Here is a 15,268-nt window from a genome sequence, read left to right on the forward strand (position 1 = left end):
GACAGCAGGCATAAGGTGCTGGGAACAGTGGCACTAAGGAAGCAGGCAGTGCTAACTACTGTCATTATTCCTATTCTTACCATTATCTTTCCATGATGAGACAAACAAAGGACAGATTATTTATGTCTGATGAGCTTTATCTTGGATCTTTTCAACTGGAAAGCAGAGTTGGCATCTCCTTTTTGGAGCCTGGGGATGGAGCCCAGGGGCGCCTTCCTACTGAGCTATACCCCCAGTCTGTTTTATTTTAAATTTTGAGACAGGGTCTCACAAAGTTGCCCAGGCTGGCCTCAAACTTGCCATCCTCCTGCTTCAGCCTCTGGAGTCCCTGGCATTACAGACATGCGCCACTATGGCCAGGACAGACTTGGCTTCTTAATGTCGTCTTTTATGGCAGCCAACCACCATATTCGGGTGTCAGGAGCAGAGACAAATGTCCTTAGGACTGAGGACCCAGCGGGCACGGGGGTCCACACCTGTAGTCCCAGCTACTCAGGAGGGAGTAGGAAGACTGCAAGTTTGAGGGCAGCCTGGGCAACTGAGTGAGACCCTGCCTCAAAATTAAGAAAAAAAAAGGTGGTGGGGGAGCTGGGTGGTAGCTCAGCCCCTGGGTTCAATCCCTAGTGACACACACACACACACACACACACACACACACACACACCACTGAGGATCCAGGGCCCATCTTCCCATGGAAGAGGGACATTAACCTCCTTGAATCCTTTTGCTCGGTCTCTGCCCCACTTCTCTCATTAGCTACCGACCTGGCCACAAGCATTGATACTGGAGAAAGAAAAAAAAATAGCAAAAGATTTTTTTTCCTCTTTTTCCTTCTTCAGATTTTCTAAAGGTTAAAAAAATGAATAAATAAAGTTAAGACAATTAGAATGCCTGATAGCTCTGACTACTTGTTGGGGGTGGGGGTGTCCACAGGTGCCAACTTTGGAATATGTGGTAGCCCTGGGAAGACAGGTACTGCCCCCAGCCTCTCACCCCTGCAGGCGGTGTCACTCTCCGGCTTGCATGGAAGCCATATGTCCTCCTTCTCTGTATCCCTCTTCCTAGCCCAGAGAGGTAAGGGGCCAATCCAGGATCACACAGCAAGAGACACAGATTTGTGTCTCTCCTGTTTTTCTTCCTCTTCCTTCTCTCACGCCCAGCCCATCCTCTTTCTCCAATGGCTCTGTTGAAGGTCCTCTCTGCCCTTAATGGCCGCTCCTGGGTGGGCACAGGTGTGGCTGCTCAGCAGCTCCGAGAACCTCGGGAATGAGGCTGGCTTTGTGGCAGCCCCAGCAGCTGTGGCCATTTGGGCCGAGTTTCCATTAAGCCGTTTCTGCGCCTTGGGCAGGAGCAGGAGGCTCAGCATTTAAAGGTCACCCGGCTTTTGAAGCTGCAGCGACATTAATAGCTTGGGAAGAAAACAAGCCTGTGCAGGGGCAGGAGGACAAGGAGGCTCTGTCAGGGCTGTCCTCTTCTGCTCTCCACCCCCTCCATACACACACACACACACACACACACACACACACACACACGCAGGCATCCTGATAGCCGCGCTCTGTCCCTTGCTCTTCCCTCCTTCCTTTCTCCCCCTTTTGGAGCCTCTTTAGCTCAGAAGCCAAGAAGCTCTGCAGACTGCCCTGCGCCCCACCCCCATCGCGTTCGAGGTGACAATTGGTCGAGGATGCAGCTGTCTGGGTCCAGCAGCCTCTCCCTTCACACTGCCGTTACCCACTTGAGGTTCCCCGGGACTTAACCATGGTTACACAAGCCTCCCAGGGGTCAGATGACCTCATTCTGGCCCCCCGCTGGCTTTTGCAGCCTGGACTCCTGATGAAACCCAGTAAGCCTGGGCCCAGGCTTCCTGGATGGAAGTGACAGCGCTGGCAGCTGCTGCATCTCACATGCCAGTTCTAGTCACCGGCCAGTGGCTCACCTCGAACGCCCTGTTGCAAAGGGTCCCGAGGCTGCGGGCTCCGTGGAACACTACCTGGGTGGATCAGCCAGGTCTGCCAAGGACAAGGGGTTGAAAGTGGTGGCAGAATGCTACGTATTTCCCACCTCAGGTTTCTGAGATTCCTGGGGCGACTGGCAGATTCTTTGCTCCCTTGGGCCGTCCCAGGGTGGGGGCAGGGCACATCCGTGGGTCCTTGGGAGAGAAGCTGCTGTGTGCCCTTTCCCTAGAGCAGCCAGGGCCAGCGCTCCAGACACCACCTAGTGGCCTGGCCTGGCGGTGCCACTGGGCTGGGCCCAGATCCTGGGCAAGAAGAGTCCCTCTGCAGGCAGGGATCTTAGCAATTAGAGACAGACCACAAGATCCAGGGGCATTCCTGAGTGATGTTCACAAGAGGGAGTCCAGGGTGCACAAGGAATAAAGCTTGTCTGGGGCAATCCCATCCCTTCTTCCAGAAGGGTGATTTTTTTGGGAGGGAGGGGATAGAAGGGGCAGAAAATGCTGGCCACTGAGACCTCTGGCTTTCCCGCCTCACCTCCTCTTGAGGCCTCCTATCCTAACCCTCACCTCTCAGGTTGACCCTGGTCCTCCAGGGGGCAGAATGGAAGTTGAGGTCAGCTCTGGAGTGGGGCAGCCTCCTGTCTCAAAAAATGAAAAGGCCTGTGTGTATTTGCACATGCACACATTGGATGTAATTCAGTGGTAGTTTAATACGGTGCCAGAAAAGAAGAAAAGCCATAGTGATTGCAGGCCTCCATCTTTACTAATCCGCTTACCAAACATCTGTTGATCATCCCAGCACTGTGCTAGGTACTGGGGGTCTCACAGTGAATACAGCACGCAACCTGCCCTCATGGAGCTTGGAGCTAGTGGAGGAGATGGTCAATGGCACATGTACCATCTGAGGTGGTCCGGTACACAGGACAAAGGAGGGCAGAGGTTGGGGGATGGGGGGGCTACCTCCCTGATAATATGACTGCAACCAAAAGGAAGAGGGAGGGAGCCCCATGGATTTGTGAGGGAAGGACACGGCAGATGGGGGGAAGAGTGCGGTCAGAGACCCTGAATGGGAATATGAGTGGCTTGCTGGTGATCTGGCAAGGATGCAGGGTAGCGGGACACAGTCTGGAAGGTCAGTCTGTGCACGTTTGATGGCAAGGTCAAAGAGGTGGCAGGAGCAGGACCCTGTAGGTCCTGGTTGGCCACATTAAAGCACTGGTCTGTATTCTGAGGACACAAGAAATGCTGGGGGCTTTGGAGCTGAGGAGTGACATGGCCACACAGTGAACAGTCTGTAGGGAGGCAAGGGGGAGGCAGAGAGATAGGCAAGAGGTAGTAGCCATGGAGGTGGTAAGGAGCGGCCAGTTCTGAAGTCATTTTGAAGTCAGAGAAGACAGGATTGGGTGTAGGATATAAGAGAATGAGAACACTCAGCAATGACTGCAAAGCTTTGGCCTAAGCCACATGGAGTTGCCACTAACAAAGATGGAGAAGGCAGGGAGGGGCAGGTTGGGGTCAGAGGACAAGGTGACGTGCCATGGACCCATTTGTTGGATCTGCTACGGACATCCATGTGACAGCAGCAGGCAGGAGTCGAGGTGGATAGGTCAGGAAGTGTGAGAGGATCATGAGAGCCAGTGTGCAGAGTGCAGATGGTACTTAAGGCCACGGGGCTGGGTGAGATCGCTTGAGAGTGGTGTGGCCTGGCATATGGTCCAAGGCTTACGCCTGGGCCACACTAGCCTGTCTCATTGAGAGCCTACTAGGCTCTAGGCACCCAGGTAAATTCCGTTACATTATTCCTTCCAGGTAGATTTTATCCCTGTTTCAACCAACCAGGACACTGAGGTTCAGAGCAGTGAAGTGAGTTGCACAGCCTTCCCAGGGTCAGATGTGAACCCAGGACTCTGACTCTCCAACTCACTATGCAGACCTGACCCTGGCCCTGATGCCAAGGCCTTCCTCAGGCAAGAAGAGGCTGCCTGGTTTGACCTTGGACAAGGCCGGGTGAGCCTCCCTGGGGCAGCCTGCCCACCTCCCTGAGCCAGGCCGGGAGTGACTCAGGCTTGGCTGATACCCACACTAGGAGTGGAGATTGGCTCTGTGCCGCCCCCTGCCAGGCCTGCATTCCTTCACAGGGAGGTGGAGACTGGCTCCCTGGGACATGGGGGAGGACAGGTGTGACGTTTCTGCTTCCAGGTCCTCAGGTCACCCACAACCATGCATCCGTGGAGAGGTTTAACGGGCTCAGCAGGTTTGATTCATTTCCTTTGTCAGAAGCCAGTCAGGGGTTATCTCCTCTGATTCCCTGCCAGTGCTCAGCAGCTGGGGTTCAGAGAGGTGGCATGGTTTCCCCAAGGTCACAGAGCCAGGACTGGGGCCGAGCCAGTAGCCCTCCCCTGTGCTGTCTGTCCTCTGTTGGAGTGTCCTGAGCCTGGAGCACACATGGCTGCCTTTCTCAGGCTCTTGGCTCCTAGCCTTTCCAGCCTTACCTGGCACTTTCCACTCTTGGGAAGTAGGTTGTTAATTCTGGTCTCTCTACAGACTTGCTGTGCGACTTTGGGCAAATCATCTAGCTTATCTGAGTCAGTTTCCACAGCCCTAAAGTGGAGACAACAGCACCTATCTTGTGGAGTTGTAATGAAGATTACATGCAGGGGCTGGGGCTGGGGCTCAGTGGCAGAGTGTGATAAAGCCCTAGTTGGAGCCCTTGCACTACAAAAAAAAAAAAAAAAAAAAAAAGACTGACAGTGCCTGGCACAAGCTTGTAAACCTAGGTTACCTGCATGCCTTAATTTTTCCATGTATTTAATTTTTTTTCTTTTTTCGGTACTAGGGATTTAACCAAGGGGCACTTTACTATTGAGGCACATCCCAGCCCTTTTTATTTTGAGATAGGGTCTCACTAAGTTGTTTAGGACCACACTAAATTGCTGAGGCTGGCCACTAGCTTGCAATCCTCCTACCTCGGCCTCCGAAATTTCTGGGATTACAGGTAAGCGTGCACCACCAGGCCTGGCTTACATTGCTTCTTATTTGAGCAGTGCTTACATTGCTTCTTTTTTTTTTTTTTTTTTTTAAGAGAGAGTGAGAGAGGAGAGAGAGAGAGAGAGAGAGAGAGAGAGAGAGAGAGAGAATTTTTAATATTTATTTTTTAGTTCTCGGCGGACACAACATCTTTGTTGGTATGTGGTGCTGAGGATCGATCGAACCCGGGCCGCAGGCATGCCAGGCGAGCGCGCTACCGCTTGAGCCACATCCCCAGCCCTGCATTGCTTCTTGTTTGAGCATCCTGGGCCTTGCATGCACGGATGACACTGGCCTTAAGGACATTCTTTCTCCTTTCCCGGTGGCTAGACACACTCAGCTCTCGCCTCCAGATCTGGCTCCAACTGTGGCTCAAGCTTAACAAGGGGGAGATAGAACAGTCCTCTGAGAATTGGGGAGGGGCCCTCACAGTCCTACTCGGTGCTAACCATAGGCAGCCTGCTTTGGGGAGTCTCTGAGTGCTTGCAGGGGTCTGTGGAGATGGTATTTCTAAGAATCAAACCCAGTTTCCCTATGTTTCCCATTGCTGTTTCTGACCTCTCTCCTCTCATCCACACACCTGCCCTTTGATGGACAGGCTGAGGCTTTGCCATTTAACACGGAGAGGGTGTGTGAGGCTGGGTTACTGCTGTCAACTGTTTACAGGTCATGGCCCACACGCAAGGCTTTGCACCCGGAGTAAAAGAAGAGGCTGCCTGAACCGTGGTGTCTCTGGCTGCCCGGGCCAGCCAGGCCTCCCCGCCACATTTCCTTGCAGAGAGCAGAAGGAATTCTAGGGGTTCACATCTAGATGGTGGGGAAGACTCCCCAAGAACCCCCCTTCCAGCCGGCAAACATGTGCCTCAGGGAGCATCTTGGCCAGCACACCAACTGCTCCAGGCTCTTCAGCGGCCTCCCGGGGCAGAGACGAGAATGCATCTCGCCATATTCCATGCCCGGTGCTGCTTCACTCTCATTGAAGCCACCTCAGGGCTGCAGGCAGATGAGGGAGACAGGTTCTGGGCCACAGAGAGGGCAGGAGACTTATACGAACCCTGCTGCTGGGGAGTGGCACTGCTGCGTGAACCGTAGCCTGGGTCTGAACCAGTGCCTGCTCGTTGTTGATGGGAGAGTTCTTGAGTGCCTCTCAGGGGCTTCTCAACACTAAGGGGGCCAGAGCCTGAGGGACCTGTCCAGGGGGCTGTTAATGGAGAAAATGTGGGCCTCACCATTTTCTTTCTTCCTCTTCTGGGGGTGGGCCAGATCCTGGCCGCCTCCTCTGGGGTACTGCCCTTAGCAAAGCGAGAGTTGGGTCCCCCAACCTTCTTACTGATTACTAGGGAGCAGGGAGATAGTGGCTTCACTCCAGAGGCATTAACATAACGCTGTGACCCCTATGTGTGATGACCAGGGCATTAGCTTCAGGGCCTTCTGACCCACAGAGGTCTGTGTTAGAGGCTGCAGGGCAAAAGTGTCTGCCAAGAGGGCATTTTGGCAAAACCACAGCAGCATCCCCTGACTTTCTGATGTGATGGGATGAGTGGGGAATATCAAGAGGCTGGGGTGTCTGAAGCCGGCGTAGAAAGCCATGTCATACTGGGCTGACTTCCTGTGTGCATTTTCATAACTGAATGCTTAGGCTGATCATTTGAGCTTGCATCTCTCTTTTCCCTTGTGAAATGGTGATGGATTCCTGGGCTGTGTGTGACTGGTTCACCTCAGAAGAGGTTGGGGAGAGGGAGTTGGATAATAAATCATGCTTCACCCAGTTAACAGAACACCACTCAAGCATTAAGCATGATGAAGTAGGTCTGTATTTTCTGACATGGGAAGATGGTCACAGTGCACCATTAAGTAGAAAACATTAAAGGCATGGTAGGATTTATGGTTTGATCAGAGTTTAGTAAAATAGATTCATACACAGGGTAGTATATGCAAGTAACAAATACCTACACATAGGTACAGGATTATACTAACAAGTCTCCTCCCGGTGGGAGAGGACTTCAGTCTCCTAACCTTGGTGTCCATGTGCCTCTAGTTTTCTGTTCTCAAATACAACCCATCTCTCTGGGACTAGGCAGACACCAGAACAGGAGCCCTAGACAATTTCCCAGCCCTCCAAGGAGGCAGAGGTGTTAAGGTTTTAAGAACCTCAGCAAGGTGCACTTGAAGCCACCTGTGGAGTATGAGGTCCCAACAAACTTACAAGGAATGACCTAAAGGAACAGGGAATCCATGGGTCTTCTGACTCTGGGGTGGAGAAGCTCTTCCTGCGCCCCTCTGGTCTTGTGTTTCTCACACTTTCAGCCATGTGATGTTGAGACAGTGGTAAGGAAGATCCCTTTGATCTTTGCACCTGTTTCATCAAATTTAAGAATATCCTTGGGCCAGATGTAGTGGTACACACCTGTAATTCCAGTGGCTCAGGAGGCTGAGGCAGGAGCCAGTCTCAGCAAATTAGTAAGGCTCTAAGCAACTTAGCAAGACCCCGTCTCTAAATAAATTATAAAAAGGGGGGGGGTTAGGGATGTGGCTCAGTGGTTAAGCACTCCTGGGTTCAATCACTCGTTACACACACACACACACACACACACACACAAACAAAAATAATATCCTTTGATGGAACAGTCCCTTAAAAGAGCTGCCACTTTTCTACAATTAACAAAATTACTGTAAATCTTGAGGTAAAAAAGGAGAGTCAGAACTTGATGTTTGTAGACACATTCTGCTCTCCCTTGTCTGCACAACAGGGTGTGACACTGGCAGAGATTTACATGCCTGGTCTTGAGTGGGCTGGGTTACAGACTTAGGTCCCTAATTGTGCTTGACTTTCAGTCCCCCTCTCCATCCATGTCCTCAGGCACACTCTCCTGGCATGAAACCAAAGGCCAGGTTGGCTGGGTCAGGGTAACTGGTTCCTTGGGGGATAAAAATAGAACTTAAGACATACCTGGTTCCTCAAGATAACTTTGAGAAGATACTTCTATAAATTTTTTTTGTAAGAAATCGGGACACAGTGTTCCATAAAAACAAATCTGCATCTCTGATATAAATGAAACATGTCAGTGTAACATTGGGATGAGGAGAATGAATCCAGGGGTGGACACTGGCCTGGAGCCCTGTGCTTCCCTCTGTTGGGCTGGTATTTCTCAGAGGCAAGGGCTGAGTTTTAGGGCCCAATATGATCCCTCCAAGAGTGGGAGCAGGCTCCCCATCAGCCCCAGGGTCTTTAAGGATGAACATGACATTTTCTCTCTCAGGCTGGAAGCTCTTGGTGATGCTGGGAGTTCTCAGGATTCTTTGGGGGCTCTGCACAAGGAACACCCTGGTGGTGGGACCATGATGTATGGTGGCGAGGTGGCAAGATGAAGAAAGCAGCAACTAGTTGGGGCTAGTAACTAGAGGGGCAAGGCACCTATACAAAGCCCCTCCTGGTCTAGCTGGGTCCTCAGGGGTCCTTGGCAGTATGTGTAGTGGTTGAGCCTAGTGGCTTGGGGTGGGGGAGTGGGGTGGTGGGGGCGGGGGTGGTACATGACTTTGGTTGGAATCCTGGCTTCTCTGCTTCCAGTCCTTTTATTCAATGCCTCCGAGTTTCCATCTGCAAAACTGGGATGCTAGCGTCTGCCTCACTACCTGTGGGTGTTGTCATGAGTTAGGCCACACAGAGCACTAGGATGGTACCTGGCACAAAGGAAGTCCTTGCTAACTGAAGCTCTCCTGTGTCCCGTGGCTGTTAAGAATCACACTGGAGAGAAAACACAAAAGCAGGTCTCCCTCCAGCAGGAGAGAGGTTGTCCCAACCTGCCCTCGTTTTCTCATAGCCTCTGTTCACCACCACCCTGAGCTCAGGTTTGCCCGCCCCTGACCCTGACTGTCTCCCTCGTTTCAGGTGGGACCCTCCGTGGAGCCGGGGGCAGGATGCTCCGGTGGTGTGGATGACCTGCGGTCCAGCCCCAGCACGGCCCAGGCCCGCATGCCGCCTCCCCACGACGACCGCTCCCCGAGGGCTGCCTGGGGCCCGGCGCCGGTAAACTCCTGACCCGGAGCCGGCCGCCCATCCATCCCGGACAGACGGACGCCCGGGGGGCGGAGGAGGCGCAGGCGTGAGCGGCCCTAGCCGAGGAGCCAGCCCGCGGCCGACGGCAGGGGGACCGGCCAGGGCTTCGCGGCCGCTCGGAAACATTCTCCCCACGCGGCTCGGCAAGATGACCAGCCTGTTCCGCCGAAGCAGCGGCGGCGGCGGCGGTGGTGGCGGCGGCGCGGCGGGGGCGCGCGGGGCGGGGGCCGGGGGCGGCGCGGCCCCCCAGGAGCTCAACAACAGCCGGCCCGCCCGCCAGGTGCGCCGCCTCGAGTTCAACCAGGCCATGGACGACTTCAAGACCATGTTCCCCAACATGGACTACGACATCATCGAGTGCGTGCTGCGCGCCAACAGCGGCGCCGTGGACGCCACCATTGACCAGCTGCTGCAGATGAACCTGGAGGGGGAGGGCGGCAGCGCCTATGAGGACAGTTCCGACTCCGAGGACAGCATTCCCCCCGAGGTAGGGCCGCGGCCATAACTCACCTGTAGCTCAACCACCTGGGTGAACCTCTTAGGAGGTTCTGGGTTAGTCCCCTGCCTGAGTTCTACCCAGCAAGCAGCCCTCCATTTCCCCCCCGGAATCGTCTGGTCAGGCAGGGGCTTTATTCTGTGGGCAGAAATCCTGCAAGCAGTCAACGCTGAGCACCTGCCCAGGGTGTGCCAGGCACAGTACTAGATTCGGGGTCCTGGTCATCAGAATCAATGTGCTCATTTTAAAAATGCAAACATGGCCAGGCGTGGTGGCTCGTGCCTGTAATTCCAGAGACTCCGAGACTGAGGCCAGGAGGACTGCAAGTTCGAGGCCAGCAGCCTCTGCAACTCAGCAAGGACCCAAGACACTTAGCCAGACCCTGACTCAAAATAAAAAATACAGAGGGCTGGAGTTGTAGCTCAGTGGTAAAACCCCTGGGTCAACCTCCCAGGACCCTGGAAGTTTCTGCCCTCCTGGAACTCACAGTCCCGAGTGGACTGGAGGCAAGAGTGGGGCATTGACTGCCCAGAGTGGTGAGTGCTACAGGGGAGAGGTGCAAGCGCAGGCAGAGGGAGGCTGATCTCCCCATCTGATACCCTGAGGAAGCCTGAAGAGCCCGGAAAGGATGTATGGGTAAAGAGTGCATGACTGGCTAAGAAAGTGGCCCCAGGACCACGTCAGGATCCGAGAGAGAGAGAGAGAGAGAGAGAGAGAGAGAGAGAGAGAGAGAGAGAGACACTGTGGAGGCCACAAGTCTCTGAGGCTGAGGAAGAGTGGAGTGGAGCTGGATCCCTAGAGCACAGGCAGCCTGGAGGGAGAATGGCATTCAGATCTGCCAGTTCAGTCCCCCTGAGGAGGCGTGATAGAGGTGGTGGTGAGCCATTCCCATGCAGCTCTGCTCCTGGCTGTCCAGGGAAGTGACTGGGGAGAGAGGACCGCCACAATACATCAAAGCCCACCTGCTGGGAGTGTCTGGCCCTCTCCAGCCTCATTTGGGAGTTCAGCGCACATCTGTCTTCCCACCCAGTCTCCAAAGGATCTGTAGTGCTCATTGCAGAAGGGGCAAGGCACGCAGTCTGTCAGTGAGAGGGTCACTGCTGCAGGGGCATCCCGGGGGGACATGTAAGATGGGACTTAACTCCACTCTTTATTGAGTCTGAATCTGTGCCAGGCACCATCCTGGATGTTTTGGGGGTGTTTTCTCTTCTAATCCACACACATTTTATGAGGAGCATTATTACAACCCAGATATGGCCTCAGAGTCCTCAAGAGCCCTGCAGGCACCTGTTCCCCATCAAACACCTCCATCTTTCAGGTCATCCTCCTTGCTTCCCCCTTTTTTATTGGGTGCCCCTGAAGTTTCTCTCTCTCCAGTGGAGGAGAAATTGTGTAGACAGTGATGTTTATTCCCGTTATCACCTGCAACACCATGGCACACAACAAACACACAGGGAATGTTTGTTGAATGAGCAAACGTTGCTGCTGTCTTCGCCCAGCTTTCTATCATCTCTTTCCCAGGGGAGACCACTCCTTTGATCTGCCTTGATTAGCTACTGGAAAGGAGGGGTGTGTGTGTGTGTGTGTGTGTGTGTGTGTGGTCCCACGCACATGCGCGCACAGATACATTTTTTCAGTGTAAGCTGGAAAGTTTCCTGCAAACTCTGACCCTTTCTACAGCGCCATTTGTCCTGACAGGCAGGCAGGCAGGATGCTTCCTTCTCGTCCACAGTGCACCGCCCTGGTGAGCCTCTGCATGGCTTCCCCAGCCCCCAAATTGCCTGCACTCTGTATTCACTTGTTTTCTAAGACCCCTGCCCTTCCGTGGAGCCCCTGCTCAGCACCCCTGCCCTTCCTTGGCTCTTTCCCTAGCCCCTACCTTTGGAGCCCTGCCTGGGCCCATCAGCAGGAAGCTCCTGAGCCAGCAGAAAGTGCTGCAGAAAATTTATGAGCAGCAGCTGGAATGACAATAACTGCTGACTGGAAAAAGCCCCCTTTATGGGGGCTGATGGATGGTGGGCTGGCCCGAGGGGTATCCTTGCCACAGAGAAATATCTCCTGTCAGATAAATGGCCCAGACCCTGCTCCCCTGAGCACCTGGCAGGCATCCATCACCCACAATGACTTAAGCCAGGAGGCCACAGAGCTGAAAACCCATCACCTTCAGAGCCAGAAGAACTAGCTCCTGTGACTAGTGGGGTTGGAGGAGAGCAGCAGAGGAGGCTGGGGAGGCACGGGGAGTCCTCTCTGTGGGCTGGGGATCTGCCTTTCTGGAGCTTGCCGGGCCTACTGTCTCCGGGCTCCACATAGCCCCATTTCCTCTTCAGGAGCCTCTGCAAGGCTGGGCCTGCTGCCCCAGGAAGCTCACCGTGGAGCTGGAGGGGCTCGGGAGCCTGCGCTCCCTACGTCTGGGGGGCTGACTGCTGCAGGCCACAGCCAAAGGAAACCCAAGTGGCTTCTTCTGGGAAAAGTCCCCCTGAGCCCTCCTCCTGTCCTCACCTATCTCATGAGACCAGTCTCAGCTAGGATAGTCCAGGCCAAGCCCCAGCCTGGATCGCGCAGAGCAGAGGGGTCTGAGAAATGGGATGTGTGAGCTGAGCATGGCAGCAGCAGGTCCTCTTGTGAAGCCATTACCCTGTGCCAGGCATCGGAGATTTGTCAGTGAACAGGAACAGCCCTTGAGTGTTTGTTATCTGTCTCTCTCTCCCTTCTTGTGAAAATCTGGGGTAAGCAAAGCAGTGGCCTGCAGAGCAGCTACACTCTTCTTTTCCTGCAAAAGCATCTGTTTAAATACTTTCTGCCTCAAAAGAAGAAACGCTAGTGCATTCCAGGGTGGAGGCCGCCTTGGGTCAGTCTGGCTGTGTGCGCGCACAGCACTGCAGTGTGTGTGCGTGCTCACATATGCATGCTCGCTGCCAAGGTGTCCCTGTGAGGCTCCGCGTGCAGAACATGGCTGGTCTAGAGCAGAGATGTGCCAGCCAGTGCAGCCCAGCCCAGACCTGCAGAGGCAGAAACAGAGGCCGCTTTAGGGGTGACTTCTGCAAACTCACTTGGAGGTAAATGTGAGGCCTGGCGATTCTGGGCTGATTCACAGCCTCAGAGCCCTTCCTAGTTTCCTTGGTCTTGGAGGAGATGGAAAAAGAGCTAGCAGGAGGAAGAGAGAGGAGCAGGAGGCTGAGGAGTAGCCAGTTGGGGTGTATGCTGAGGGATCTGCCCCAAATGCCTCTGTGGACCTCCGGGGTAAGGTCTGGGTCAGTCTGTGTAACAGAACCCAGCCTTTGCCCAACCCTGGGCCTTTCCCTGCCCTCTTTCTCACTCCTGGATAAAGAGAAGAGTTCAAAGGGAGAGCAGGCATCTGGGCCCTGTCCATCCTGGGAATTCAACCTGGGTGTTCAGATTCTGGCTGTGGAGTCCATGATCCAAGTTGAAGATTCAGTTCTAAAAACCATGGGTAGCTTTTGTTATGTCATTTAGTCAACCTGGGCCTCAGTTTCCTCATTTATAAAGTGGGTGTCATAATCTGAGGTTAAGACAACAGATGTGGAAGTACTTTGAGAAGGATGTGAATGATGTTCTCATCAAAAGACACACAGCACATGCATAAGAAGAGGATACAGGGCAGGGTGCAGTGGTGCACACCTATAATCCCAGGGGCTCGGGAGGTTGAGATAGGAAGATCAAGAGTTCCAAGCCAGCCTCAGTTATGGTGAGGCACTAAGCAACTCAGTGAGACCTTGTCTCTAAATAAAATACAAAAAAGGACTGGGGATGTAGCTCAGTGGCAGAGTGCTCCTGAGTTCAATCCCTGGTACCAAAAAAAAAAAAAAAAAAAAAAAAAGGAAGAATTAAGAAGAAGAAGAGGATACAAAGTTCCAGCATGCAGCAACTCTGTGAAGTCTAGATCAAGAAACATCATCAACTTGGGGTGCAGTGGCACATACCTGTAATCCGAGAGGCTGAGGCAGGAGGACTGAGTTCAAAGCCAGCCTCAGCAACTTAGCAAGCTTTTGAGAACTTGTCTCAAAATTAAAAAAGAAAAAAGAAGAAGAATAAGAAGAAAGAAAGAAAGAAAGAAAGAAAGAAAGAAAGAAAGAAAGAAAGAAAGAAAGAAAGAAAGGGGAAGGGGAAAGGGAAGGGGAAGGGGAAGGGGAAGGGGAAGGGGAGGAAAGGAAAGGAAAGGGGAGGAAAGGAAAGGAAAGGAAAGGAAAGGAAAGGAAAGGAAAGGAAAGAAAAGGAAAGGAGAAAACAAAACAGGCTGTGGCTGTGGCTCAGTGGTTAAGTGCCCCTGGGAGTCCCCTGGTGCCCTTTCCCCTCCTTAGCCACCTCACAGAGTTCTTGCTGCTCTAACTTCTGACCCTGTGTGTTTTTCCGGTTCTTGAACCTGACTTGGATGGCTAGTGCTGCTCTGACCTGGCCTTTGGGTACATGTACTTTCATGTCTGCTGAGGATCCTGGGATAGTAGGGGCAGGGGTGGCCGTGTGTCCGGCTCTAGCAGATAAGGCCAGTTTTCCAAAGAAGTGGTTGGATCAATTCACACTCCCACCAGCAATACACAGAGTTCCTTATTAGCAGTCCTCACCCACTCTTGGTTTTGTCTGAATGCCATTTAAATTCAGGGAAGGATTATTAATATTTCTTTCTCTGTTGTCTCTGATTTAGATCTTGGAAAGGACTTTGGAACCTGATAGCTCCGATGAAGAGCCCCCGCCTGTGTACTCCCCGCCGGCCTACCACATGCACATGTTCGACAGGCCTTACCCTCTCGCTCCCCCCACTCCACCTCCCCGGTGAGAATCCAGCTTGTCTGAGTGCAGGGGAGCAGGGAAGGGACAGGGAAGCTTGACTGGACCTCTCAGTGTATTAATCCACCAAGGACAGGCAAGAAACATTGTAGCTAGATACCAAGGAGAACTTTCCAAGTATAAGGATTGTATAAGCAAACATTTACTTAATTCCTAGTCTAGGCTAGGTAGCATGTCCCCTACTATTTGGGACACAATTAAGTATGGCTTAACCTCTGCTTTCTGGGAGTTTATTCTCAAGGTACATGCAGAGTAGGAAGGGAGAGCACATGAATCACATATTGACACTTCCCTTCTGGAGCCCTTGAAAATATTACTTCCCCCCACCCCCAATACTGGGGATTGAACTAGGGCCTCATGAATGCTAGGGAAGTGCTGCCCTTTTTAATTTAATTTGAGGCAGAGTCTTGCTAAGTTGCCCAAGCTGGCCTCAACTTTTACCTGCCTCAGCCTCCCTAGTAACTGAGGCATGTGCCACCACACCTGGCTCATAGAAATATTACTAATTAATTACTATGTACTTTCCTGCTGAGTCAAGACAGAACCTTAGCATCCTCCTCAACACAGCACCCCCAACTAGTCATCAGTCACTGATAGAATGGCTGTTGGTTTGTCATCCCAGGGTAGGGGTGTTGTGGGGATTTTTAAGCAATAGGAGCATGTCTCCCTTTCTCGGACAGTTTGATAACTGGAGGTAGGAGAGTAGTCTTCAGGGTCCCTGGAGACTTCTTCCAGGTTTGAGCTTGTGATTTGGAAGCTTAAAATGAAGTAGGCTACCAACAGGGTCCCATGGGTCTAGGACCCTGTTTTTCTGGGCTCCATGTTTGTGGTGGGCTTCCTGGAGCCCAGATGTTGTCTCTTGGACCTCAGGCTGCTGTTCCTTAGAATAATGCAGGGGGTGGGAGTGGGGGAGGAGGAAAGGCGACTTGCCACA

At 53.0% G+C, this 15,268-nt stretch overlaps 1 protein-coding gene across 2 annotated transcripts in view; it reads left to right on the plus strand.

The window, feature by feature from the left end:
- Positions 1-15,268, plus strand: part of CUEDC1 (CUE domain containing 1) — an 85,948-nt gene that overhangs the window by 56,954 nt on the left and 13,726 nt on the right. For both annotated transcript variants that reach the window (XM_081272627.1, XM_081272628.1), the window contains exons 2-3: positions 8,868-9,522; positions 14,192-14,319. In XM_081272627.1, coding sequence (XP_081128753.1) covers positions 9,184-9,522; positions 14,192-14,319 — 467 coding nt within the window. In that variant the 5' untranslated portion in view covers positions 8,868-9,183. The remainder of the gene's footprint in view (positions 1-8,867; positions 9,523-14,191; positions 14,320-15,268) is intronic.

Source organism: Spermophilus citellus (genome assembly GCF_964194105.1).
Source record: "Spermophilus citellus genome assembly, chromosome: 17".
Lineage (NCBI taxonomy): Eukaryota > Metazoa > Chordata > Mammalia > Rodentia > Sciuridae > Spermophilus > Spermophilus citellus.